Source organism: Magallana gigas, chromosome 6 (genome assembly GCF_963853765.1).
Source record: "Magallana gigas chromosome 6, xbMagGiga1.1, whole genome shotgun sequence".
NCBI classification, from domain to species: domain Eukaryota; kingdom Metazoa; phylum Mollusca; class Bivalvia; order Ostreida; family Ostreidae; genus Magallana; species Magallana gigas.
This window is the reverse complement of record NC_088858.1, coordinates 9098425-9124358: the sequence shown is the minus strand read 5'-3', so window position 1 is coordinate 9124358 and position 25934 is coordinate 9098425. Positions and strand designations below refer to the sequence as shown.

Here is a 25934-nt window from a genome sequence, read left to right as displayed (position 1 = left end):
AACCTGTAAAAAGCTTGATGTCTGAGCATTCCATTTTTCCTCTGGTCTTCCATGCCATGTGTTTAAAACACTTAAACATACCTTTAAAATAAAACAAGAATATTAACACCATATAACTTAGCTACACATTTAAGAAAACTTTTGAAGTCGACATAAATCAAGGGAATTCGAACCTTTCCGTCATTATACAGATTGGGGTTGAATCGGATGGTGTGGTTCCCTGTGGTCTCTAGGTTTATTAAGGGTGGAGATGTAGGGTAATCTGGAGGGAAATACACATCAAACTCGAAGCAGCCATTTTCATATGGAGTGTCTGAAGGCCCTGTTATCATCACCTACAATCACAGTAAATACTCACATTCAAATACATGTTTATATGTCAAAAATATACCGAATTATAAAAGAAATAAAATTATTGAAAATACAGTGGAATCATTTAAATCCATGGGAATCAACTCTTGGGGATTGTCAAATTCTTACAGGTTGGTGGAAATGTAATTTTGTGGATTTTATGCAATTATACATGCATATAATAACTGTTTCGTTTTTCATTGGGCATGCTAGTTCGTGGGAGAGGGACTATGTTCAAAACCTAATAAAACTAAGCCACCCTGATTTCTAATGATTCCAGAGTACCCGGTTGTCTCAATGTGTTAAAACATTACCTTCATGATATCGAGCCTCTCCTCATCACACCTGACAAACACAGTGCTGCCGCCTGAGAGAGGAAGTGAGGTAGATAGGGTCGTGGCTTCCTGGGCCAGGCGGCGCGTGCGAGAAGCATTGCTCACGTCACCTGCTGCCTTCACGTTATTTTCATAATGGTGTGAACACGTAAACTTTACCACACTTGAATCACTCAAAACAAACTCAAATGAACCTGAAAATACATATAAATAATTTCTTTACCTATGATCACAGATCTACACATGCAGTGTGAAAAATCACATGAACATGTACAGTTGAACATTGATATCTCAAAGGTCTTCTACTCAAATGCCATGGATACATGTATGTTGAATGAGTTAGAATTTCGAACCACTTTTTCTTTAATATTTTAACCTCTTCATCTCAAGCTCTCCAATAACAAAACTTTTTTTTAACCCGTTCGGTCTGAGATAACCAAATGTCACTGTATATTACTGTAAATTCCTTATTTTACGAGAGTATTTAATTCCGTGATCCCGCTGTTTTGTATTAAATTGTGAGATTACCGGTGTCATATAATATTTTGAACCCCGCGATATATTGAACCCGGGTTCAAAATATCGCTGCGATATATTGAACCCCCCCATAAAATATTGAACCCAGGTTCAATATTTTATGGCCGCGATATTTTGAACCCCCCTCTATTTTTCATTGGTATTGGAGAGGGGGTTCAAAATATTATGGCCGCGATATATTGAACCCCCTACCTTTTTCCAATTCCCATTGGATAGGGGGTTCAAAATATTATGGCCTGCGATATTTTGAACCCCCCTTTATTTTTCATTGGTATTGGAGAGGGGTTTCAAAATATTATGGCTGCGATATATTGAACCCCCTACCTTTTTCCAATTCCCATTGGAGAGGGGGTTCAAAATATTATGGCCGCGATATTTTGAACCCCCCTCTATTTTTCATTGCTATTGGATAGGGGGTTCAAAATATTATGGCAGCGATATTTTGAACCCCCTCTATTTTTCATTGGTATTGGAGAGGGGGTTCAAAATGTTATGGCCGCGATATTTTGAACCCCCTCTTTTTTTCATTGCTATTGGAGAGGGGGTTCAAAATATTATGGCCGCGATATATTGAACCCCCAACCTTTTTCCAATTCCCATTGGAGAGGAGGTTCAAAATATTATGGCCATGATATTTTGAACCCCCCTCTTTTTTTCATTGCTATTGAAGAGGGGGTTCAAAATATTATGGCCGCGATATTATGAACCCCCCTTTATTTTTCATTGGTTCAAAATATTATGGCTGCGATATATTGAACCCCCTACCTTTTTCCAATTCCCATTGGATAGGAGGTTCAAAATATTATGGCCGCGATATTTTGAACCCCCCTCTATTTTTCATTGCTATTGGAGAAGGGGTTCAAAATATTATGGCCGCGATATTATGAACCCCCCTTTATTTTTCATTGGTTCAAAATATTATGGCTGCGATATATTGAACCCCCTACCTTTTTCCAATTCCCATTGGATAGGAGGTTCAAAATATTATGGCCGCGATATTTTGAACCCCCCTCTATTTTTCATTGCTATTGGAGAAGGGGTTCAAAATATTATGGCCATGATATTTTGAACCCCCCTCTATTTTTCCAATTCCCATTGGATAGGGGGTTCAAAATATCATGGCCGCGATATTTTGAACCCCCCTCTATTTTTCATTGCTATTGGAGAGGGAGTTCAAAATGTTATGGCCGCGATATTTTGAACCCCCTCTTTTTTTCATTGCTATTGGAGAGGGGGTTCAAAATATTATGGCCGCGATATATTGAACCCCCTACCTTTTTCCAATTCCCATTGGAGAGGGGGTTCAAAATATTATGGCCATGATATTTTGAACCCCCTACCTATTTCCAATTCCCATTGGAGAGGGGGTTCAAAATATTATGGCTGCGATATATTGAACCCCCCTCCTTTTTTGATTGCTATTGGAGAGGGGGTTCAAAATATTATGGCTGCGATATATTGAACCCCCTACCTATTTCCAATTCCCATTGGAGAGGGGGTTCAAAATATTATGGCCGCGATATTTTGAACCCCCCTCTATTTTTCATTGCTATTGGAGAAGGGGTTCAAAATATTATGGCCATGATATTTTGAACCCCCCTCTATTTTTCCAATTCCCATTGGATAGGGGGTTCAAAATATCATGGCCGCGATATTTTGAACCCCCCTCTATTTTTCATTGCTATTGGAGAGGGAGTTCAAAATGTTATGGCCGCGATATTTTGAACCCCCTCTTTTTTTCATTGCTATTGGAGAGGGGGTTCAAAATATTATGGCCGCGATATATTGAACCCCCTACCTTTTTCCAATTCCCATTGGAGAGGGGGTTCAAAATATTATGGCCATGATATTTTGAACCCCCTACCTATTTCCAATTCCCATTGGAGAGGGGGTTCAAAATATTATGGCTGCGATATATTGAACCCCCCTCCTTTTTTGATTGCTATTGGAGAGGGGGTTCAAAATATTATGGCTGCGATATATTGAACCCCCTACCTATTTCCAATTCCCATTGGAGAGGGGGTTCAAAATATCGCAGCCATAATATTTTGAACCCCCTCTCCAAAGGATATTAGAAACAGTAGGGGGTTCAATATATCGCAGCCATAATATTTTGAACCCCCTATCCAATGGGAATTGGAAATAGGAAGGGGGTTCAATATATCGCAGCCATAATATTTTGAACCCCCTCTCCAATAGCAATCAAAAAAGGAGGGGGGTTCAATATATCGCAGCCATAATATTTTGAACCCCCTCTCCAATGGGAATTGGAAATAGGTAGGGGGTTCAAAATATCGCAGCCATAATATTTTGAACCCCCTCTCCAAAGGAAATTGGAAACAGTAGGGGGTTCAATATATTGCAGCCATAATATTTTGAACCCCCTCTCCAATGGGAATTGGAAATAGTAGGGTGTTCAATATATCGCAGCCATAATATTTTGAACCCCCTCTCCAATAGCAATAAAAAAAGGAGGGGGGTTCAATATATCGCAGCCATAATATTTTGAACCCCCTCTCCAATGGGAATTGGAAATAGGTAGGGGGTTCAAAATATCGCAGCCATAATATTTTGAACCCCCTCTCCAAAGGAAATTGGAAACAGTAGGGGGTTCAATATATCGCAGCCATAATATTTTGAACCCCCTCTCCAATAGGAATTGGAAATAGGTAGGGGGTTCAATATATCGCAGCCATAATATTTTGAACCCCCTCTCCAATAGCAATCAAAAAAGGAGGGGGGTTCAATACATCGCAGCCATAATATTTTGAACCCCCTCTCCAATGGGAATTGGAAATAGGTAGGGGGTTCAAAATATCGCAGCCATAACATTTTGAACCCCCTCTCCAAAGGAAATTGGAAACAGTAGGGGGTTCAATATATCGCAGCCATAATATTTTGAACCCCCTCTCCAATGGGAATTGGAAATAGTAGGGTGTTCAATATATCGCAGCCATAATATTTTGAACCCCCTCTCCAATAGCAATAAAAAAAGGAGGGGGGTTCAATATATCGCAGCCATGATATTTTGAACCCCCTCTCCAATGGGAATTGGAAATAGGAAGGGGGTTCAATATATCGCAGCCATAATATTTTGAACCCCCTCTCCAATAGCAATCAAAAAAGGAGGGGGGTTCAATATATCGCATCCATAATATTTTGAACCCCCTCTCCAATGGGAATTGGAAATAGGTAGGGGGTTCAAAATATCGCAGCCATAATATTTTGAACCCCCTTTCCAAAGGAAAAATTGAAACAGTAGGGGGTTCAATATATCGCAGCCATAATATTTTGAACCCCCTCTCCAATGGGAATTGGAAATAGTAGGGTGTTCAATATATCGCAGCCATAATATTTTGAACCCCCTCTCCAATAGCAATCAAAAAAGGAGGGGGGTTCAATATATCGCAGCCATAATATTTTGAACCCCCTCTCCAATGGGAATTGGAAATAGGTAGGGGGTTCAAAATATCGCAGCCATAACATTTTGAACCCCCTCTCCAAAGGAAATTGGAAACAGTAGGGGGTTCAATATATCGCAGCCATAATATTTTGAACCCCCTCTCCAATAGGAATTGGAAATAGGTAGGGGGTTCAATATATCGCAGCCATAATATTTTGAACCCCCTCTCCAATAGCAATCAAAAAAGGAGGGGGGTTCAATACATCGCAGCCATAATATTTTGAACCCCCTCTCCAATGGGAATTGGAAATAGGTAGGGGGTTCAAAATATCGCAGCCATAACATTTTGAACCCCCTCTCCAAAGGAAATTGGAAACAGTAGGGGGTTCAATATATCGCAGCCATAATATTTTGAACCCCCTCTCCAATGGGAATTGGAAATAGTAGGGTGTTCAATATATCGCAGCCATAATATTTTGAACCCCCTCTCCAATAGCAATAAAAAAAGGAGGGGGGTTCAATATATCGCAGCCATGATATTTTGAACCCCCTCTCCAATGGGAATTGGAAATAGTAGGGTGTTCAATATATCACAGCCATAATATTTTGAACCCCCTCTCCAATAGCAATAAAAAAAGGAGGGGGGTTCAATATATCGCAGCCATAATATTTTGAACCCCCTCTCCAATGGGAATTGGAAATAGGTAGGGGGTTCAAAATATTGCAGCCATAATATTTTGAACCCCCTCTCCAAAGGAAATTGGAAACAGTAGGGGGTTCAATATATCGCAGCCATAATATTTTGAACCCCCTCTCCAATAGGAATTGGAAATAGGTAGGGGGTTCAATATATCGCAGCCATAATATTTTGAACCCCCTCTCCAATAGCAATCAAAAAAGGAGGGGGGTTCAATACATCGCAGCCATAATATTTTGAACCCCCTCTCCAATGGGAATTGGAAATAGGTAGGGGGTTCAAAATATCGCAGCCATAACATTTTGAACCCCCTCTCCAAAGGAAATTGGAAACAGTAGGGGGTTCAATATATCGCAGCCATAATATTTTGAACCCCCTCTCCAATGGGAATTGGAAATAGTAGGGTGTTCAATATATCGCAGCCATAATATTTTGAACCCCCTCTCCAATAGCAATAAAAAAAGGAGGGGGGTTCAATATATCGCGGCCATGATATTTTGAACCCCCTCTCCAATGGGAATTGGAAATAGGTAGGGGGTTCAAAATATCGCAGCCATAATATTTTGAACCCCTTCTCCAAAGGAAATTGGAAACAGTAGGGGGTTCAATATATCGCAGCCATAATATTTTGAACCCCCTCTCCAATAGGAATTGGAAATAGGTAGGGGGTTCAATATATCGCAGCCATAATATTTTGAACCCCCTCTCCAATAGCAATAAAAAAAGGAGGGGGGTTCAATATATAGCAGCCATAATATTTTGAACCCCCTCTCCAAAGGAAATTGGAAAAAGGAAGGGGGTTCAATATATCGCGGCCATAATATTTTGAACCCCCTCTCCAAGAGCAGTGAAAATTCGAGAGGGTTTCAAAATATCGCGGCCATAATATTTTGAACCCGTGGTTCAATATTTTATGGGGGGGTTCAATATATCGCAGCGATATTTTGAACCCGGGTTCATAATATCGCATAATATATTGAACCCGGGTTCAATATTTCGCGGTATCAAAATATTATATGACACCGGTATAAAATCGTGATTGAGAATTGAGTGAATTCAGTGACTGAGTTTAACCCTAATCTCTTTTAGTTTTTAACTCTCAGTAAATAAAAGTGAGATTTTTAAATCTGTGACGGGTACTTCATACAATTTTACTTGGATATTCATTCCGTTTAATTAGGAATCTACAGTAGTTTGACCTTCATCAGAATGTTACCTAGGTGAAGCTTGCTACTCACCGAATTGCTCCTCCTGCATGACAGTCATGTAATGCTCCTCCACACTGGCCTGGCCGGCCTGCCCCGCCTTATCCTTGTCCATCTCCTCACTGCTGCTCTCTGATTCTAGAAACAAAACATTAGGGATACAACAATAGCCAGTTTGCACATAGGGGGATTGGAAGAATGTGCTCATGAGAAGGACTTCAAGCAGATCTGTTTTGACCCTGATATTTGATTTTAAGTCAGTTTACATCTTTATCCAAAATCACTCTGTTTTCGAAATTTAAGCTAGATTTAAGAATTAATTGGATTCAAGGCAAAGGATATACGATTGACAGACAGAAAGATCAATATCAAAACTTGTCAAAATGATATGCAATTGTCAATGTATTCTTAATTATATGTACCAGTTAACTTTTGTAGCCTCTCTGCAGCAATCTTGACAATTTTCGCAGTTTCCTGGATATTAGGTATTAACATGGCTAGTCCTTCATTCTCTTCCTCCTCTGCTACATTGCCATTCCCATTCTTGGCCTTGTTGGTTCTACAAATCAACCCAACGATCTTCATATACCGTATATACTCGCTTATAAGTCGGTATTTTGGGAGAAGAAATTTGAATGAAAAGTAGGGGTCCGACTTATAGGCATGACATACAATCAGAAATTTTTCCACTGAGTAAAACTTCGTTTTTGGGTGCCATTTTGCTTCCCACTTTTGACTTGCGATTCCTATACTTGACATGTTCATTTTTTAATTACTAAAAGATAAACACATTAATAAATACATTGAAAGTTTCAACTGTATTTCTTAAAGATATGAAAAAGTTTTTTTAAAGTATTTTTTATTTAAACAGGCAATTATTTACGCCTGAGGTGATAATAGCTGTAGGTATAACTGTACTTAAAACAACACAAGCCAACACTGAGTTTAAGAGGCTAATTACCAACCCTAATCAGTCAGTAGGGGATAAAATCACTGTCATTTTATTTCCAGTAGCATCTAAAATAGTTTTTGAGCTATAATCAAGTTGTATTGAGTGTTTGAAAAATATAATGGCGTCCAAAATCGTAAGTTACAAACTTCAAGAAAGATAACTCTGTTTACAGAAAACTCTTAAAAAACATGGCGTCTAAAAGCGATCTAGTTGGATTACAGAACAGCAATTTCTGTTTAATACTTAAAAACTAAACACCAGAATAATTGCTGGTCTGTTTTAAAAAAATAAAGATCGTTTTATAATTATTCATAATTAATTACACCTGCATGAGGTGATAATAGCTATATTGGTGGCTGTAGGTGGCATGTCACCTAAAACAACACAAGCCAACACACCACTTTTAAAAGGGGCTATACCATCTTAATCAGTCAGTAGGGGATCAAAATCACTATCATTTTATTTTCAATAGTATTTAAAATATTTTTAAAGCTTTGACAAGTTTTCATTAGTGTATAAAAAAAAAAAATGGCGTCCAAAATCGAAAGTTATTAATCCAGGATAGATGTCTTAACACCAACACTTAAAATGCATTGCATCTACAAATGACAACAGAGGGGTCAAACACCAATATTTTTTTAGCTAGAATATAGTAATGCTTGATAAAATGGGCTTATTTGATTGACAATCAGTAGACTGATTATCCAGAAAAAATTACCCGACTTATAAGAGGGTCAATGGCAAAATCTTGTAAATGAACCTGAAAAATGGCAACCGACTTATAGGCGAACAATACTTATAGGCGAGTATATACGGTAATAGAATAAAATAAACACAACTTAGATTGAAGAAAAGGTAACAAATATCCAAATGTTAATGGATAAACATCCACACGTTAATGGAGGATGGATATTTGTTGGCCTACGACTACAATATGTTGCTAGGGTGTGTCAGGTAACCCTTGAAGTCCCAGTTTTAATCTTTACATTCACTATACTGTGTTTGCTATGATATACTGCTGCAAGGCCAAGAGATGTTCATATACATACCTTAACCTGCTTGCATATGTATCCACACAGACTCTCATTTTGTCAAGCAAAACTCCAACAGAAGTGGCTGTATCTGGTCCATTGTCCTTCTCCAGGGGTAGCAAGAGGGGGACAAGAGATGGGGTAACTGCTATTCCCCTCAGTAGCTCAAGCAATGCCCTATACAGAGGAATGTGTCTGGCCATATCTAACACTGAGTCATTCCTCAAATAGGAAGAAATGGCTGGAACAATACATGACTGACTCAACAGTTCATATATCACGTCTGGCAGGAGCGACTTCTCCGCTGGTGAAGAAAAGTTTTCTGACTCGAAATCTTTGGGAACATCACCCCCTGGATTTATATAACTGGCAAGTACCTGCAAAAACATTCATTTTCAAGTCTATCAAAAACAATTAATATAAAACATCATCAACAATCTGAAAACACAAAGACCATAATAACAAAGAAAATAGATTTAAATGTAATTAACATGTACAGAAGTATTCACTCACTTGTAGAAGACAGGCCACATGCTCCTCCTCACTCTTCTGTCTCATCAGAGCTTGTTCAGCGTCCCAGCTGGAGGTGGTGGACCCGGTCCCAAACCCGGTGCCCTTGGCCCAGTACTGCTGGGACTTCTCCTCTGTCTGGGTCTGTACAGGAACACTGGCCGGAGTGTTAGCAGACTGCATGGCAGACAGGATCAACTGAGCCTGAAGGACAAACCATTAGACATCATTAGATACACATTTCACAAGTTCCATTAAATCTATAAATTTTTATGGAGAGGACTTACCATAGGCAATGCCTGTTGTTCTGTCAATTAATGTCTTTCATGATAAAAGTATTATTTAAATCAAATATCTTGGAATACTAATAACATTGTTATATGAAGAAGTAAAATGAAATATACTTGTATTTACATTGCAAGTATTAATTTTATCACTGACCTCCTGTTGGAACCCCTGGACTGGCACCCTTGGGGCGTGGTGACTGAGGACGGACAGACAGGCCAGTATTAGGTGTATCGCCCAGATCTCTAGGGACATCCTCCTCAGCAACACTCCATCATCTGTAGTCAGGGGGGAGCTGTCATACAGGGACTTCAGAACCAGGAAAGGCAGGGTGGGCAGAGAGCTGGCAATAGGGGAAGTCAAGATGTGACCTGCAAGAGAAAGTAGGAGCCCTTTAATGCATGCTTCTTCCTTTAAAAAATTCATATAAGAAGAAGTTATACAAAAATCTGCTCCAGTCATTGAAGCGTCTATTAGATATGCTTACCCCCATCTCCATCATCTGTGACCCCCAACACAAGCCTCAGAAGGCACTGTGCTTTCTTTCTCTCCTTCAGAAGAACATCCGCATATCCAGGCAGTCGCAAAAACAAACCAAAGGCGACCAGGGAATGAGGGGGAATGGTTGGCATAGCAACGGGAGGGTTGCTGGATTTAGATACCAGTGGTTGGGATAGTTCATAATGCTGAAAACATACATTTGTTTTATTTACATATCATTTGTAAACACTTCATATTTTTTTTTGGGGGGGGGGGGGGAACATACAGTAGTCAAGTTATACACATTAAACAAATCTTCATATTTTTCAAGAATCAAAATAAAAAGACGGCCCCGCTACCTCATAGAAATCCTCTGGGAAAGGTTCTATCATGGACCATTCTTCAGCAGCAAGAGACATGTTCTTGATCATGTGATCCAGCCCTGACTCCTGCATGACCGACTGTCGTGAGACCTCCGGGTACAGAAGTGGCAGGTGCTCTGCCAGCAAGGCCAGGCCTCCGACACTGGCAAACACCTGAAGAGAGGTCAGGAATGGGGATACTGTGGTCAGGGCCTGGTCATCGTCCAGATCCCCCCACCCATCTCTTTCACCTGTAAAGAACATGGGATACACATTATAGTAACCTGCAGTTAATGCAACTGTCTGATAAGCACTCAATGTGTGATGCACTTACTTTGGTCTGACTGGCTGTTGTCTTTTTTGTCAGATTCCTGTTTGACGGAGAACTCCAATACATTCAGACCATGCTGTAGGCCCCTCTGATTTAATATCTGCAACAACTGGGACAAAGTCAAGTCCCCTGGCAAAGGAGTGTCTGTAAAGAGAATTATTATTGAAGTACTGTTAATAGAATTCACATACACATGTACCAACACATGAATTATGTAAGCAGATTTCAAATAGATACTTGTAATGACAGTAGTTTCTCTATAAGAAATGAAGCTGAAATTAATCAACAACTTACTGGGCATGGTTCTGTGGCAGACACTGAAGGATGGAAGCTGCACCTGTGTGCTAGAGTTCCCGATATTTTGCCTCCCACGCCTGGTGGGTGGTCTGGGGGGTAGGGATGTTTTCCCAGACTTGTCCTCTTTTTCTCTTTTTTCCTTTGCTGCAACACTGGCTGCTACTAAATGACAAATCAACAAGTTTGAAAAAATTATGACAAGCACTTGCATATGTAAATACATATAAATGTACATGCATAAAGAGGAATCAATTAAAAAATTTGCTAAGTGTACTATCACAAAACACATTTGCATGGAAATACATTTGTAAATTAGTTCCTGTATGTTTAAAATAAAATTAATAAAATTTAATGCATACAAATTTTACTTTTACACATTTAGTTAGGAGCAGTCTATTTCTGTCTGGAGGATCTCATAAAGACACCTACCAACTGAGCTGGAGAAATAATCCATCATTTCTGTATAGTTACTGATGCTGTCCTTCTTATTCTCGTCGCTCTTCTCAGAGGATTTCTCCAGGAGCTGGCCAGGGAGCAGAGGGAGGTCTGAAATACATTGGGGAGAAAATTGTACTCTCACTGGCCTTACTTTTAACTCTACTAAAATTTTGAATTTAATGTTTTCACTTTAACTCCACTACAATTCAATATTGTAACAAAAAAATAATAATAACAAATTCAGTAACACCACATATATAAGAGAACAGGTATGTGACCTACCAGTGACCTTGCTGGTGACCTCACTGACTGTAGTATGGAGACTGACCAGCATCACCTGTGTGTCCCTCCCACCGGTGTAGCGGGGGTGATACACAGCATTGTTCACCTTGCTGGGGCTGATAAACTTTCCATTCTGTTGAGAGTTCTTTAAGACCACCACAATCTTCTCATCCTCAAGTAAAGCTTGGAGGAACAAGCATCTGGTGAAACCAGAGAGGGGGAAGTTGCCCAACAGTTGTCCTGCACAGAATACAATCATTACGTAATTTAATTTCATCAACAAATTGTTTAACACATGTATTCTGATCAAACTGAGAAATGGAAATAAAGCAATTAGTGATTATCATATACGGTATGTACATGTACCTGATTTTGATGAAGAGCTTTGCTCCTTTATGACTTCACACAGGACTTTAGCAAACAGAAGTTGGTTCATTACATGACAGGACATAACTTGAGTGAAGAAACTGACAGCAGCGGACTCAATCATTCCACGACTCTCCATTGTCATTATCTGAAAGAAGAAATTGTTTGGAAATTGATGTAATTTCCCAGAAATGGATGATTCTAGTACTAACTATACATTTTCCTTTCTTCACCGCTTATGGTAATTTTCAATTCAAGCTGAACTGGAAAATCGATTCAAATCAAAACTGCCCTTCATACGGTACAGACTTTGCAACCAGTATTTAACCTATGACAATAAATTTATAACAAACTTTAAATTGCAGCAACATAAGCTACATCACTCACTCCTTCCCTGGGTACACTGGGGGGTGCTGTTGCTGACTGTATGGGGGTGTTACACAGCATGGTCAGCAAGGAGGGCCAGAAAATGTTCCCCTCATGTCCCCCCAGCCAGTCCTTCATCAGGGGCTCACTCGCAACCTTGGCCAAAAAGGAGAGGACGGAAGGAACCATTTCTGCTGAAATCCACAACCCTTTGTCTGAAAACAAATAGTTCAGAAAATTAATTCTACTACTTAGCATTAGATACAATTCAAAAGCAATACCATGAAATCGGTGACATAATTGTTTGATCATTTCATTTTATTCAATATATTTTTCATTTAATTTAGAACATTTAGAATACTGGTTGTAAGGACTCATACCTGACTGTGTCCTTGACATTGAGCCAAGCACTGACCCTGTGGCACCACCCTCATCACACATAGACTTGTGAGCATCAGTCATTCCCTCTGGAGGGGAGTAGTTTTCTGTGAACTGGAAGATCACCTTGTTACAGAACTCAAACAAGCCCTGAGCCAATACAGCAGGGAATCCCGAGTCCAGGAGCTGTTTGATGGCCACAGCTGACTGACAGGTCAAGGCCAGAGTGGACAGACAGGACTCCTCCAGGGTAATGTGTCGGAAGTCCTGGACAAAGCCTTGTCGAACATCTGACCCCGGGCCATCCTGGGCTCCGCTGGCCTCCTTGGAGTCGTCCGTCATTGACCGGTGGTGGTGGTTGTCCTTGGAGTCGTCAGTCATGGAGCCCCTGTGGAGGTGGGAGTTGTCCTTGCGGTCGTCACTAATGGAGGCCGACAGACTGTTCTCTCCAGTCACACAGATGTTCATCCATTGGAGAATTTGAGAGAAGTACTCTGGGTTGATGTAACAAATGGCACAAAGCACAAAGTCAACAGACTGTTTCAAGTTACTATCAGTTTTTAATGTAGTAGACCATTCATACAGGGAGCTACAAAACAAAAGATCATATTGTCAATACATTTGTATTTGTATTATAACTGAATCTATTAATGACACATTTAAACCCTTAATAAATGTTATAAATTCTGCATGTAAACATGATTAACAATTCCAGCTTACCTAACAAGCTCTCTGGTGATTAAACTTCCCAGATCATATTCTACAGGAAGGTCGTTACTCTGCCATAAGATGGCTGACACACACTGAATGTGAGAGGGGGCGGGGCTAGGGAGGGAAGATAACTCCTGTGGAATTCTCCTGTAACCTTCAGCGGAGGACATTGAAGACCTCTGTAGAGCCAGCTGTGCACTGTCCTTCAACCAGTTCAACAAAGCTTGGACTCTGCAATGTACATTATCTTAATTTTATGAACACATCATACAAAAGTATAAAAGTTAAATGCCACAAGTTCACTCTCTTTCAATATCAATATAGAAAAAGTATGCATCAAATACAAACCTTAGTCTGGTTCCGGAGTCTTGAACAATTCCAAGCTGGTAGAGCAATTCCATCGTCGACTCATTGGCTTGTCCACTCACTTTACCAAGATATGGCATGTTGAGGCCTGCAGCAATAAATGAATCTAAACATCTCCTTCTTAGCCACAAATACATGTAATAACAACTTAACATAGTATCCAGTTTTGACTGATATTAAAGTAGTGCTTCCAACCTGAATTAGCCCTGTTACTGGGACATCTGAGGATGTTGTCTACCAGTGCGAGTCCCATGTCTACAGAGTGGAGGCCCAGTTTCAGCAGTACCTCCTCAATGTTAGGGACGTACACACTGGAGATGGGGGACACCAGCAGGGCGGAGCAGGTGTTCATCAGGTTAGGGATCTGGGCGGCGGCACTGGCCACTGACTCCTCCACCTCTTTGTAAGCTGTCAGACAGTGGTGTAACAAACGGATCCACCTAACACTGAAAGGATGAATGACCAACATTAATCTTCACAATACATAACGATTTCACATGTATGTTTAACAAAAAATACTGTTTTGTGCTCTCCTCTAGCATACACTATAATCAGGCAGTTTTCACACTTCAAACACTTATATGTACATGAATATGCATTACAAAAACCATTACCCTCTGGAAGAAGATGATAGTCCTTGATAAATCTTCACCTACCTTGATCTAGCGACATAATCTTCATTTGGCATGAACATGTTCTGAGAGGCTGCACTAGAATCCCCGAATGCACTGTATCCCATCAGCATGATCTGTGACAGACCAATAGTCATGGAGTCGCGGGCACGGTGGAGCCTGATGGTGACCATGGTCGCTATCTGAGGCCGCTGGAACTGTAGCTTGATGAATGCCAGGCTGCTGGTCATCAGGGGGTGACAGAGGGGGGTTGAAGTTACCCCGTCATGGCTCATCTCTATGGACACACTGGAGGGACAGGCTGTAAACAAGGGGAAGATGTTTCAGAATGTCAAATACATAACTACATACATGAACATGTACCCTTACAAAAATCCAATTATAGTTGACAAAAGCTTACAATATCTGAATGTAAAATACATACTAGTGAGTGATGTGCTGTGGGGTTGTATCTGGACCTCCTTTAACAAAACAGCGAAAGGAAGTTGAATTGTTAGATCCACCCATGCCTCGTCTGGATAGAAGTGGTAGGACCACGCCGCTGAGCGAGCTCTTCTGTGTGGAGGAGCAGACTGTATCAGGACCTCTGCTGGACTAGCAGTTGGACTCCCGGAACTAATGGAGCCTAAAATTAGTCATCAATTTCAAATAATGCCCTAACATAATGAGTTCAGTTCCTAAAGGTGTTAAATATTGTAAGAATTAGCTACATTCTGATAGATACACTACCTAGAGGTGCAAAGTTTTGTAGGCCATCAGGGGACTCAAAATCACTGGATTTTTTCTCTAGACGCGACCTCCCATTGAGGTTCTGCATGATGGTAGAGATCAGACTAGGGTTGGTGCTTATTATGCGACAGTTACAGTTGACTAGATTCTGACAGATTATAGATATACCACCTGCAGGAGAAATAAATGAATCATGATATGGTAATTTATGGTAGCTATACATGCTGTATCAACATACACATTTTTTAATTTAATCAAAGTTGGAATTTGATTGTTTTGACAGATAATAAAGTATACTGAAAAATTACAAGTACATCCATGGTGTGTTTTTACATACATGTACAGTAAAACTTGGTTATAGTGAAGTCCTAGGGACCATTGGAATTACTTCGCTATATCTGTAATTTGTTATATCCATATAACAAATTCATAATAACATCTATAGCAAACTCACTATATACATGTTCTCTTTCACCAGACTATAGTTTTTGCAAATTGAGGCTTAAAATAAAAATACATTACTTTGATACCTTTATTAATCAAACTGTGAATTGAAAAAAATTATATAAAAATAAATTCATTCAAACTATTTTGTTAAATGGTAGTGTACACTTTTTCAAACTGTAAAGAAATACGCTATAAAAGTGTTAAATTTCGTTATAATTCACCGTTACGGGACTTAAAATCAAATTCGCTATATCCGTAAATTCGTTATATCCGAATTTGTTATAACCGTACAATTTTGTAAAGATTTGTTAAGAATTTTACTGGGAACTCAAAGAAACTTCGCTTAATCGGAGAATTCGCTATATCCGTGTTCGTACTAAACAAGTTTTACTGTATATATAAATGCATTTGTTGTTAAAGATACACTGTAACATATAATACAATCAAAGGCAGAGACACTTACCCATTTCTAGAAAGGTGCCGATAGCTCTTGCATTATCAAGGACTTTTAGAATGAACCAGAGCAGAGGTTCTGACAGCTTGTTGAGGGACTGTTGGATTCTGATGCTGTATGAACCAGACAGGTACTTGAACAGCGACTCTATCACACTACGATTGTCTGAACACAGTCTGCTTAATGTCACCAGTATCTGGTATATTCCATCCCCGACCGAGATTGGTTCACCACCAGTGAAAGTCTCCCGCATATTGCTAGAGATTCCACGACTCCCCAGAATCGTGGCCATCGTATTGCTATTGCAGTAACTAAGAGCCTGTATAAGATTACACATTATCTGTTGGTGCCCAAGAATAACATCTGTGATGTAGGAATTCTGGTCAGCCTGTGTGTTTAAAGTCTCCGTCTTCTGTTCATCTGTCTGTTGGCTCTTTTCTTCATCGGACAGTCTTACCCCTGGCGTTGGTGTAGATGTGTCAGACAGTCTTACCCCTGGTGTTGGTGTAGATGTGGCCAGAGCCTGCTGTAATTTAGCAGAATCAGGGACCGGCTCTGACATGCTGATGTTTGTTGGAGTCCTTGGCTCTGCAGCTGTTGACGTGTCCAATGCAACAGAAGCCAGACGACTACTTCTGGGCGAGTTACACTGAATCTGTATCAGATTGTTCACAAGTTTAAGAAGACAACACATCAATAGATCCCTGCTGGCATCTGAGGACTTGGAATCCCCTCCTCTAAGGAAGCTGGCAAAAAGTCCCCCAAAGCAGGAGCGGGCACTGACCGAGTTCTCAGAGGTACTCCTACAGGAGACCTTCTCCTGACACATGATGTGCTGGTGGACCAGGCTGCTGATGGACTCGATCACACTGATAGCATTACTCAGGTCAATATTCTCATAAGTCTGGTCCAGAATGAAGTCCATGAACTTGCATTGAGCATCCAGTGGACCCAGGCCACAGTGGAAGGCACCCCTGAAAATATCAGAGAACTCATTTACTTACTAGACAAACTCGCATGAGCAAGAAACAATGATAACCAGTATACACACCAAAGTGGAAGGCACCCTTGTACATGTACATGTCAAAGTATTTGTTTACTTACTAGAAACACATCAGCAAATAAACAAAAAGAAAACGAGAGTTACCTTTCTGCACTCAATGTGTACACTAATTTCAACATGAGCTCCTTTAACTTCTGGAGATGGTCTTGAGGGCATTTAACCAAGAGGCGTAACAAAAATTCATAAAATGCTTTGGTTGCTGCAGGACCAACCTAGAAAGACAAAACAAAATTCAAGTTGAAATTTTCAGACTTTGCAAACAAAGATAACTGTGAATAAATCACATGTAAATACAATAATGCACATACTGTAGAGAACTGTACAGAGGATGCTGTTGGCCCATTCTCAGAAGTTCCTGACAAAAATTTCTTGATAACGCTCATCAGATTGGCATCAGACAGCAGGGGAACAATCATTGACATCTCACCAACATCACTATGGCTTGGAAGTCTCTGGTTGGCCACCAAAGTGAGGCTCTGAAATGCCAACACCCAGGTGCTGATGGGAAGACTTGGAATGGCAGTGAGGACCTCTAGCAAGGTGGCCACTGAGGAGGAACTGAGAGGAATCAGAGGAGTCCTTGAGGAGTCAAAGACAGGGCTCCCTGAGGCATCCATACAGCCCTCACTGTTCAGAGTTAGCCAGAGCTGAAGCAGCGAGTCCAGGTTTGAGCAGTGAGGAAGCAGGTGACACAACAGGTTGTTATAGCAGGAACTCAACATTTCTGCTGAGGATACCTAAAACAAATAGAGCAGGGTAATACATGTAGTCTTCTAATAATCCCTTAATCTATTCAAAAGATAAAAGGCATAGCAATTTTATATTACTTTTATTTGAACAGATGTACTCTTTTCAAATTTAATCATTTTGTACTTCCAGTACATGCCATTACATTTTCCAATACATAAAGTTTAGTTGTAGCACTGTTTTCTTCCCATATATTTACCTCTGACTGAGCAAATGATGCACTTGCTTGGGACAGTTCATCATCTGTAGCAGGTGGGGCTGAATACATTGTATGACCTATGTAGGGAGCGGATGGTAGGTTGTGACTAAATGCCTGCTGAACTCCCTCAGTATGCAGTGATAACATTACCTACAATGACACCCAGAAAATATCAACAATTCGAAGACTGAGAGAAAGACCAGGAATTCACTTAAAGGTCACAATTATCAAAAGTTTGATCATATTTCACAGAAGAATTTCTAACATACTTTTAGTCTAAGTTCAGATTGGGTTTCCAAGCCAAATTCAAGTCTAGCATCCAGTGCAGTGGACATTCCCTGGGCCCCAGCCACTAGACTGCTGCGCTGATAGGGTGACCCAGAGGTCCAGCTCTCCCTCTCCCTCTCTGTGATCTTGTCTACAATTTTCTTGATGAACACATCCTTTTTCTTATCCTCCATTTCTACAGGTCTATAAAAGAAGCGTAAGAAAAATCCTTGATTTCATTTGCTGGAAAGTATGTCATATTCATGTAGAATGCAAGTAATGAATAACTACATGTATTTCAAGTCTGTTAAATATTACATGTGTACTTCAGTGCCTAGGTTGCAACACAACAGTGGGGTTAAATACATTTATCTTATACACACAAGAAAAGAGAGAAAAGTATACATATTTTCATGGAATATATACATGTATATCTTGGTGCACAATAGTAAAAGCATTATACAAACTGTAAACAACAGTTTTGATGAGATAATGCATGCCACAGCATATAACTGAAAATAAAATGAGATTTCTCAGAAGCAAAGATGTGTGCCATGTTTTCAAATTTTTCCAAATGAGGAGTATTTTTTATAAACTTCATTCTTCAATAAATATGTATTCTGGTGTTGTGCAGATACATTTTATGAAGTACTGAAATCTTCACGACCCACTCCCTTATAGTATAAGCCAATCACTGTAATTCTTATTTCATGAACATATTGAGTTTTTGGAGGCTATAATAAATGCCTGAAAACATGACACTGAATGAAATACAAACATTGAATTGGCCATGTCCAGTGTTCCATTCAAACTGGAGGTAGGCAGACCAGATTCAAATAGGATTTGTTCAGGAGGGGGTGGAGGTTTGACAGACTCTCCTGTGACATACGCGTGAAGCTTGGCCGATGTCTCGTCCTCGTAGTCCATGTCGTCCAGAAGTAGGTCAACCATCAGCGACGACTCCTTGTCAAAGGTCATCTTGGACGGCTCCTCTTTGCTGTCTGACAGCTCCATATCTGTTGAATAAGATCAGTTATAACATTATAGCTTACAGCAAAAACTATTATCTTACACCTAAATATAGCATCTTTTACAATATTCCAATAAATCTTGAAAATTCCATTTCACTTAAATTATATTTTTACATTTTATCATTTACAAATGTAAGTGTAATGAGTAATCATCTTACCAGTTATATAATGTACATTTATCACCACATCAGTATTTATTGACAAACACATTAAAACAAAATACAGGGATTTTGATTCATTATAAATGTAATTTGCTTTCTCCAATATACAGTTTTTAATACAATTTTAAGATAAGGCGATTAAAAATGATTTTCGTTAAACCAAACTATAACTGTGTTTTACTGTACAACAAAGAATAGCGGAGGGTGGGGGTGGGGAGTTTACCTGGGGTGTCGGGGACACTGTTGTCCTGGTCAGTATCCAGGTCCTCCATGGTGGGCAGACTCACACTGTGGGGGAGACTCTCATCCGTCTCCGTAGTGAACCCCCCTCCAGCTGTCTCCTCTCTCGCGTCACTCACGCTCGAGTCACTGTGAGCTGGATAGAATTTCTCACCTTTAAATGAATCAAAATTCAACTTTAATGCTCATACTCATGTAAAAGAGTAAAAATCGAACATGATTCTAACTAGTACATGAACTGCATGTATTTAGCTATGTGTATAAAAATTCTCTCTAATATACATGTACATGTACATGTACATATGTGTAAATGAGCTAATGCTAAATCTGGGTTCTCTAGAAAACATTATTTATAGACTGCTTAAATTGACATCAGTTTTGGATATTGAAGACATGCATGCACTCTGATTATTTTAAAAACTAGAGAATGTTAGAGTATTATACATAAAATGTTACAAATAACTAACCGATGTACTTACCATCCAGTATATCCTGTAAAAGACACGTTATTGCATGCCCTGCCCATGGACCACCCCAGCTGATGTTGCCGTAACTGAACTCCAGGTTAGAGGCCAGCAGAATCAGTCTCTCCAGCTGTTCCTGGCTCATTGCCTCGGCCAGAGTGATGGCTGGTCTAGTACTCACACACACCGTGGCTATCACCTGTAGTGTACAATCAACATACATATCACCTCTATATGTTACCGGTTTTAAAAAGCAAAAATAACAGTATTCATATACCACCATAAGAATTTTACCAAACAAAACTACTTATAATACTGTCGCAAAATTTTTACATGTAAGTCAGTTTTATAATGTCTGCATGACTTTTTTCAGTTCTACCTTGCACGTTATGAGGAAGAGATCCACGTTACAGGTGAAATCCATGCTCAGCAACAGACTCATCAGGCCTTTAACCACCTGGAGGGTCTTCTCTTTGGACAGCAGTAGCGCACCCTCTGTATCCTCTTCTCCATTACTCCTCTCCGAATCTGATGCAGCATCTACTTTTGATCCCATCTTTCTCAGCATTTCCACCTCAGTCCTTCTCATCTGAATGATATCCTTAATGTGCTGTAAGAGGTTTACACATGTACACATACTTCTGTCAACTCACAATAACCAATGTAAGTACTCAAATAATGGTGTAATGTTTTAATAAATATAATGCTATTTCTGTATTTCAGAAAATCTGTCTACCTTTGAGGCGTATTTTGACAACTCTTTCTTGAACTCTTTCTCCTGCTGCTTCAGTAGAGTGTTGCTGGAGTTTTGGGAGGATTTGTCTGGGTGGTTGGAGAAGAAGGTTTTCTGAGCCTGCTGCAGGTCCATCAGTTTCTGCCTGTGGTGGAGCATCCTCTTCTGCATGGAGAGCCGTGAGCCTCGGACCAACTTTGTGGACTTGGACTTTGTACTGTTGGATGCCAGGAATCCAGCCGAGTTGTGGTCTCCTTGGATAAAGTTCCATCGGTTTGGTAAGGAATTCTCTAAAATTGCAGGAAGAATTATTAAGTTTTTCATTTTGGATGGACAACTAAATATTTGCATTTTTATTCAGAATAGAAATATTCAATTCATATAAGCTGGTTTTTTTATTCAAGTTACATGTATTATTTAAAAACCAAGTGAAAGATGGCAGTGTATGCATGGTTCATGAATGAAGATGAATATCTAACCACTGTCTTTTCTGGCTCCTTTAGCACAATCATCATTACCCAGAGCAGTATGGTCCAGACTTCTGCATAGGAATAGGAGAATCCAACCCACCAATGTCAAATCAACCATACCTACAGTACACAAAATATCAGGTTACATTACATCCTTTCATGTTGCATTACATCCTTTCTTAAATCTGTAAACTGTCACTTTATATTAATACTACAACAAATATTGCAATGGAGTAGTATATGTACATGTACCTGATTGTCCAGCCATTAATGGTGACAGAACTCGGGCTAACATATCAAGGAGACTCTCCATGATGGACACAGCACTGGGTCCTGATAAAGACTTCTGGCCCATAGCTAATAGGAGCACAAAAACCCTGAAAGAAACAAGAATGTTTGATCAAATCTTGACTTTCATATTTGTTGACCCTATCACATAATGGTCCACAGAAAACCTTTGTGAACACAAGAATGAAGTCTTGCATATAACTAAGTTCCTCACCTATCCTGTGGAAAGATCTGTGAATTTTCTGAGTGGAAGAACTCCCTGAGGACATTTCCTAGAAAGCTCCCCCACCAGGGCTGACTGCCACACACCCGCATCAGGAGCATGCCACAGCTGATCTGTATCTTCTTTGTACCATGCACGCACAGGTTCTTGAACAACATCTCAGCTGTCTGAGGACAGAGGACATTGTACAGAGACATGGGGGGCTGAGGAATGCTGGCCGAGGACGTAGTTATACTGAGGAGGACCTCTAGCAGACACTCCTGAACAAATCTCAGTTTGTCTGTACAGGCATGTCGGACCCTTTCTATAACACCACTGCCATAGTCTGTCTTTGGTGCATTGAAGCCTAGTGCTGTGTGGAGTCTCTCTGTGGCTTTCTTAGCCAGGTTCAGCTGTACTTGTAGCTGTAGACAATCATTGTAACACTGGGTGATTTTGTTGTCCTCATCATTATTCTGCTTCTTGTTCTTCTTCAGGAAATACTGTATGTGAGAATTGGCAAACTGCTGTCCATCTAGTCCTGCCAGAAGGGATTCCAACCGTGTCCTAGCTAAACTATACCTACACTGTATATCTTCAAGAAGAGACATGTAAATTCCTAACTGTGCTAGTAGTTGAGATTGAGTTGGAAGTTCTGATTGACTCCCTGCAGTTGATGACGAACGCTGTTCTAAGTAACTATTCCACTCCCATGGTAGAAGACAACTGTGACCATAGAATGCCCCAATTGGAATTTTTGATCTAGTTGAACCACTTCCAAATCTTCCTATGGTTGTTATCTAATAAATTCAAATTGAAAGAATTCTCTCAAAGTTTGACATTTTTTCTCAAAATTATCTGTATTATCTTTTTAGAGTATTTTTTAATTGATTCATATATAACGTTTGTACAATTCAAAATGGATCAATGCTTGGTTGATAATAATGTCTTTATGATGTCTTACCTTCAGATACCTGCAAACCACAGGGGGCATTATGTCAGTCATTATTAGAGATCGAACGCCTATATCTGAAGCCACTACAAATCGTTGCCCATCTAGTTCCTCCCCCTGAACCCAAACATCGATTGACAGAGATGCTAGATCGGTGCAGGATGGAATAACTACATCTGTTAGAACTATTGGCTTTCCAAAGTCCAGGGTCACAAATCGACGGGCCCCTTTAAAAAAAAACCACAGTATAATATTCTTCGCCTTGAATTCATTCCATGACATTTATGTGGGCGTTTTAGTCTTTAATTAATACTAGTTTCCAATTTTGGATGTCAAAAATCTTCTTAAAGAATATCATTGCTACAGGCACACATTACATCTAATGCTAGTTCAAAAAGAATTTATCATTGAATGATCAGTGTGTAGACAGACCTGAGTGCATTCTCTCAATGACTAGAACCTGAAGAGGAGGCTGCTGTAGCAAGGTCTGGGCATTGGGGAGTCCTCCAAGGGCCGACTTGGCAGAGAAATGTTTGTTGTTATCCGATTTCCCATCACTGGCAGAGGGCGCACTCCCCTGGTTCTGTAACAGTTCAGTATCTTTTTTACATTTCTTGAACTTACAAGTATAAATAAAGCAATATTAATTTTTGTCTAATATATACAATATTTAAAATTCTATGTAACTTTTATTTCCATTTTAAAATTTCTTTCATTTGAACAAATTAAGTCAGCTGAAAAAATTGCAAATTCATTTTTATTCATGTTATTTTCAGTACTATTTTTTTTAGTAACACACAATATCAAACTCTATAAATGCAATCAAAGCACATCTCACCTGAAAGGTTTCATTTGGTGGAGTCAGTGGTGGGGTGATAACCATGGGGGTAGACTTTGGGGTGGGAGGCATCAGATGGTCACTGCTAGCTGGCTTTCCCTCAGGGGGTAAACTTTTCCCAACCTCAGACAAGATCTGCTTAATATGCATGATTTTATGCTTAAAAGTGGGATATGACTTGCTACTGAGTTCATGCAAGTGCTGTTTCGTCACTGCCATACTAGATGACAGGGAGGCCAGAGTCGAGGCACCGATATTTGCAGTGGCCTGTGGAGGAATTCCCTCTCCAAAGTTGATGGTCCCTGACAAGCCTGCGGTTCCAAGGGAGGAGCTCTGTGCGGTGGAATTGTTATCCATTCGCTCCATCTTTGTGCCATCACTGGTGGAATGACAAGTGAAGTGTAAGGGCTCTACCTCCATCAGACCAAACAGACTGCCTTTGGCATACTCTAGCTGAACCTTTTGGGATTTGTCTGAGGGAGGGTTAAATAGGTCGTAGTAGTCTAGTTCGTCTGTGACCGAGGAGGAGGAGGAGGGGGCGGTCAGGTTGTTGTTTGTGTTTCCCGTGGTGGTGGAGTTACTGCTGCTGGTACTGAGGGTGGTGAAGGACACAGAGGGGACAGTCTGTTTCAGGGCCAAGGGCAACTCAATGTCAAACAGGTCGGGGTCAAATGGATGACCATATAATCCAAACCTATCAACAAAAAGAACACACATATTATCTTTCTGTTGAAAATTTTCAATCTACAGTATATTTTGCTACAAACCATAAATATTACATGTAAATGTACACAATTCTATGCATGAAATATAAACACAAATACATAATCTTTGTTTAATGCTCACCTGGACTTAAGAAGAGCATGAAGAGGGGACATTCTTTCATTGTACTGTTTAGAGATTTGGACAAGCAGGTCTGAGCAGGCCTGAGAGACCTGAGTGATGTCCATACACTTCACTCTGTTGAGCATGGTGAAGAACCAGCGGACAGCTCCGGCGAACTGAGCAGATGGCAGCAGAGGGAAAGAGGCCAACAGTGCATGCAGCAGACTATAACTGAAGCTAGGAGCCATGTCTAGGTCTGCCATTTTCTTACAGTGTCTGTAAAGAGAAAGTTAATCATGAACTGCTACATAAACACTAACATCAAAAGCACATGTTTTATACAGTGTATTTTATTTCTATGGATTACTATAGGACGTCATTAATAATGGACTACATCAAACTACTCACTCCATACACATGGCCAGCAGCCTGGAACACTTGTGAGCAGTGGTTCTGGTTCCTTGAACAAAGCAAGCTCTCACAACACTCTCCAGATGCATCTTCAGAGTGTTGGGAATTGTTTTAGTCACAGCTCTGTAAATATAGAAAAGAAAGTGAATAACACAACTTTATGACAAGAATGCATTCTGTATGTAGCAGTAACAACTTATAAATTACTATCATATACGATTACATATTTTTCTCAGATGTTGCTCTTGCCTTTTAAAGGGGTCATTCATTTGGACTCCTGATATCCACAGTAGAATGTCTAGAGCCATATTCTGATAGCAGTCTGCACTGATCCCATTGAACACGTATCCATCGCTCATTCCAACGGCAGCCATTAATCGCTCATGGAACTTCAGGTTCTCAATCATGGTACACCTCTGAAGCCTGTCACATAGTAACAAAGTATCTTTAATACGCTGTGTTACCAAATTAAAGCTTGTCACATAGTAACAGAGTTAAAGTAAAGTTATACTTGTACATGTATATAATGTAAGCAAGTCACATGTAAAAAGTACATTTACATGTAAGTACATGTATTAGATGAAAACTTAACAATATATTTTTTAAAAATAGTTTATGTACTTAAAATACCAAAACACAAAAGGATAAATGTGAATACCTTTCTTTGGGGATTTGTGTTCTCTTCATTTTTCTGATGGTTACAGACACCTCCTGGATCCAGTCACAACCCCTGAAGTTGTCGGCAAACTTGGGCCGGGGAACAGATGATGTCAGAGCTTCCTTCACTTTACTAGGGGGGATAAAAATGTCCTTGTCAAATGCTGACTTCATAACCATCATCTTCTGCGTAGAGGAAATGGATGAAGATTTCTTCTTCAATTCCTGAAAGCATAATTATAGCCTATTTAAGTTTCAGTTTCAATAAAACATCTCACACTTGTACATCATATTAAACATTGGTTTTATACATGCACATTTTTAATGTGCAACATTGCCAGTTGTAATGTGTATATAAACATCTTGTCCTAATACAACCCATGAAAAATAATATGTGTATCACAGAGTCATTTAACTGTTAGTGACAAATGTTATACAGTA

General features: G+C 39.8%; 1 protein-coding gene across 5 annotated transcripts in view; it reads right to left on the bottom strand.

The window, feature by feature from the left end:
- The window catches only part of LOC105334740 (baculoviral IAP repeat-containing protein 6), a 35790-nt gene that overhangs the window by 1703 nt on the left and 8153 nt on the right, over positions 1 to 25934 (bottom strand). The window contains exons 14-56 of one of the 5 annotated variants that reach the window (XM_066088731.1): positions 25495 to 25718; positions 25086 to 25259; positions 24834 to 24959; positions 24447 to 24701; positions 23601 to 24294; positions 23195 to 23345; positions 22775 to 22989; positions 21823 to 22610; positions 21573 to 21697; positions 21330 to 21440; positions 20854 to 21140; positions 20497 to 20727; positions 20133 to 20316; positions 19637 to 19807; positions 19000 to 19237; positions 18224 to 18425; positions 17955 to 18104; positions 17317 to 17745; positions 17093 to 17220; positions 15955 to 16919; positions 15045 to 15215; positions 14740 to 14940; positions 14340 to 14616; positions 13879 to 14129; positions 13666 to 13771; positions 13327 to 13548; positions 12609 to 13195; positions 12250 to 12443; positions 11863 to 12010; positions 11497 to 11736; positions 11206 to 11322; positions 10774 to 10938; positions 10483 to 10623; positions 10146 to 10399; positions 9794 to 9992; positions 9463 to 9677; positions 9025 to 9225; positions 8530 to 8888; positions 6951 to 7087; positions 6562 to 6666; positions 666 to 880; positions 174 to 335; positions 4 to 81 (exon numbers count right to left, since the gene is read on the bottom strand). In XM_066088731.1, coding sequence (XP_065944803.1) covers positions 4 to 81; positions 174 to 335; positions 666 to 880; positions 6562 to 6666; positions 6951 to 7087; positions 8530 to 8888; positions 9025 to 9225; positions 9463 to 9677; positions 9794 to 9992; positions 10146 to 10399; positions 10483 to 10623; positions 10774 to 10938; positions 11206 to 11322; positions 11497 to 11736; positions 11863 to 12010; positions 12250 to 12443; positions 12609 to 13195; positions 13327 to 13548; positions 13666 to 13771; positions 13879 to 14129; positions 14340 to 14616; positions 14740 to 14940; positions 15045 to 15215; positions 15955 to 16919; positions 17093 to 17220; positions 17317 to 17745; positions 17955 to 18104; positions 18224 to 18425; positions 19000 to 19237; positions 19637 to 19807; positions 20133 to 20316; positions 20497 to 20727; positions 20854 to 21140; positions 21330 to 21440; positions 21573 to 21697; positions 21823 to 22610; positions 22775 to 22989; positions 23195 to 23345; positions 23601 to 24294; positions 24447 to 24701; positions 24834 to 24959; positions 25086 to 25259; positions 25495 to 25718 — 10593 coding nt within the window. The remainder of the gene's footprint in view (positions 1 to 3; positions 82 to 173; positions 336 to 665; positions 881 to 6561; positions 6667 to 6950; positions 7088 to 8529; positions 8889 to 9024; positions 9226 to 9462; positions 9678 to 9793; positions 9993 to 10145; positions 10400 to 10482; positions 10624 to 10773; positions 10939 to 11205; positions 11323 to 11496; positions 11737 to 11862; positions 12011 to 12249; positions 12444 to 12608; positions 13196 to 13326; positions 13549 to 13665; positions 13772 to 13878; positions 14130 to 14339; positions 14617 to 14739; positions 14941 to 15044; positions 15216 to 15954; positions 16920 to 17092; positions 17221 to 17316; positions 17746 to 17954; positions 18105 to 18223; positions 18426 to 18999; positions 19238 to 19636; positions 19808 to 20132; positions 20317 to 20496; positions 20728 to 20853; positions 21141 to 21329; positions 21441 to 21572; positions 21698 to 21822; positions 22611 to 22774; positions 22990 to 23194; positions 23346 to 23600; positions 24295 to 24446; positions 24702 to 24833; positions 24960 to 25085; positions 25260 to 25494; positions 25719 to 25934) is intronic. The other 4 variants (XM_066088732.1, XM_066088735.1, XM_066088733.1 and 1 more) reach the window with 4 other exon arrangements.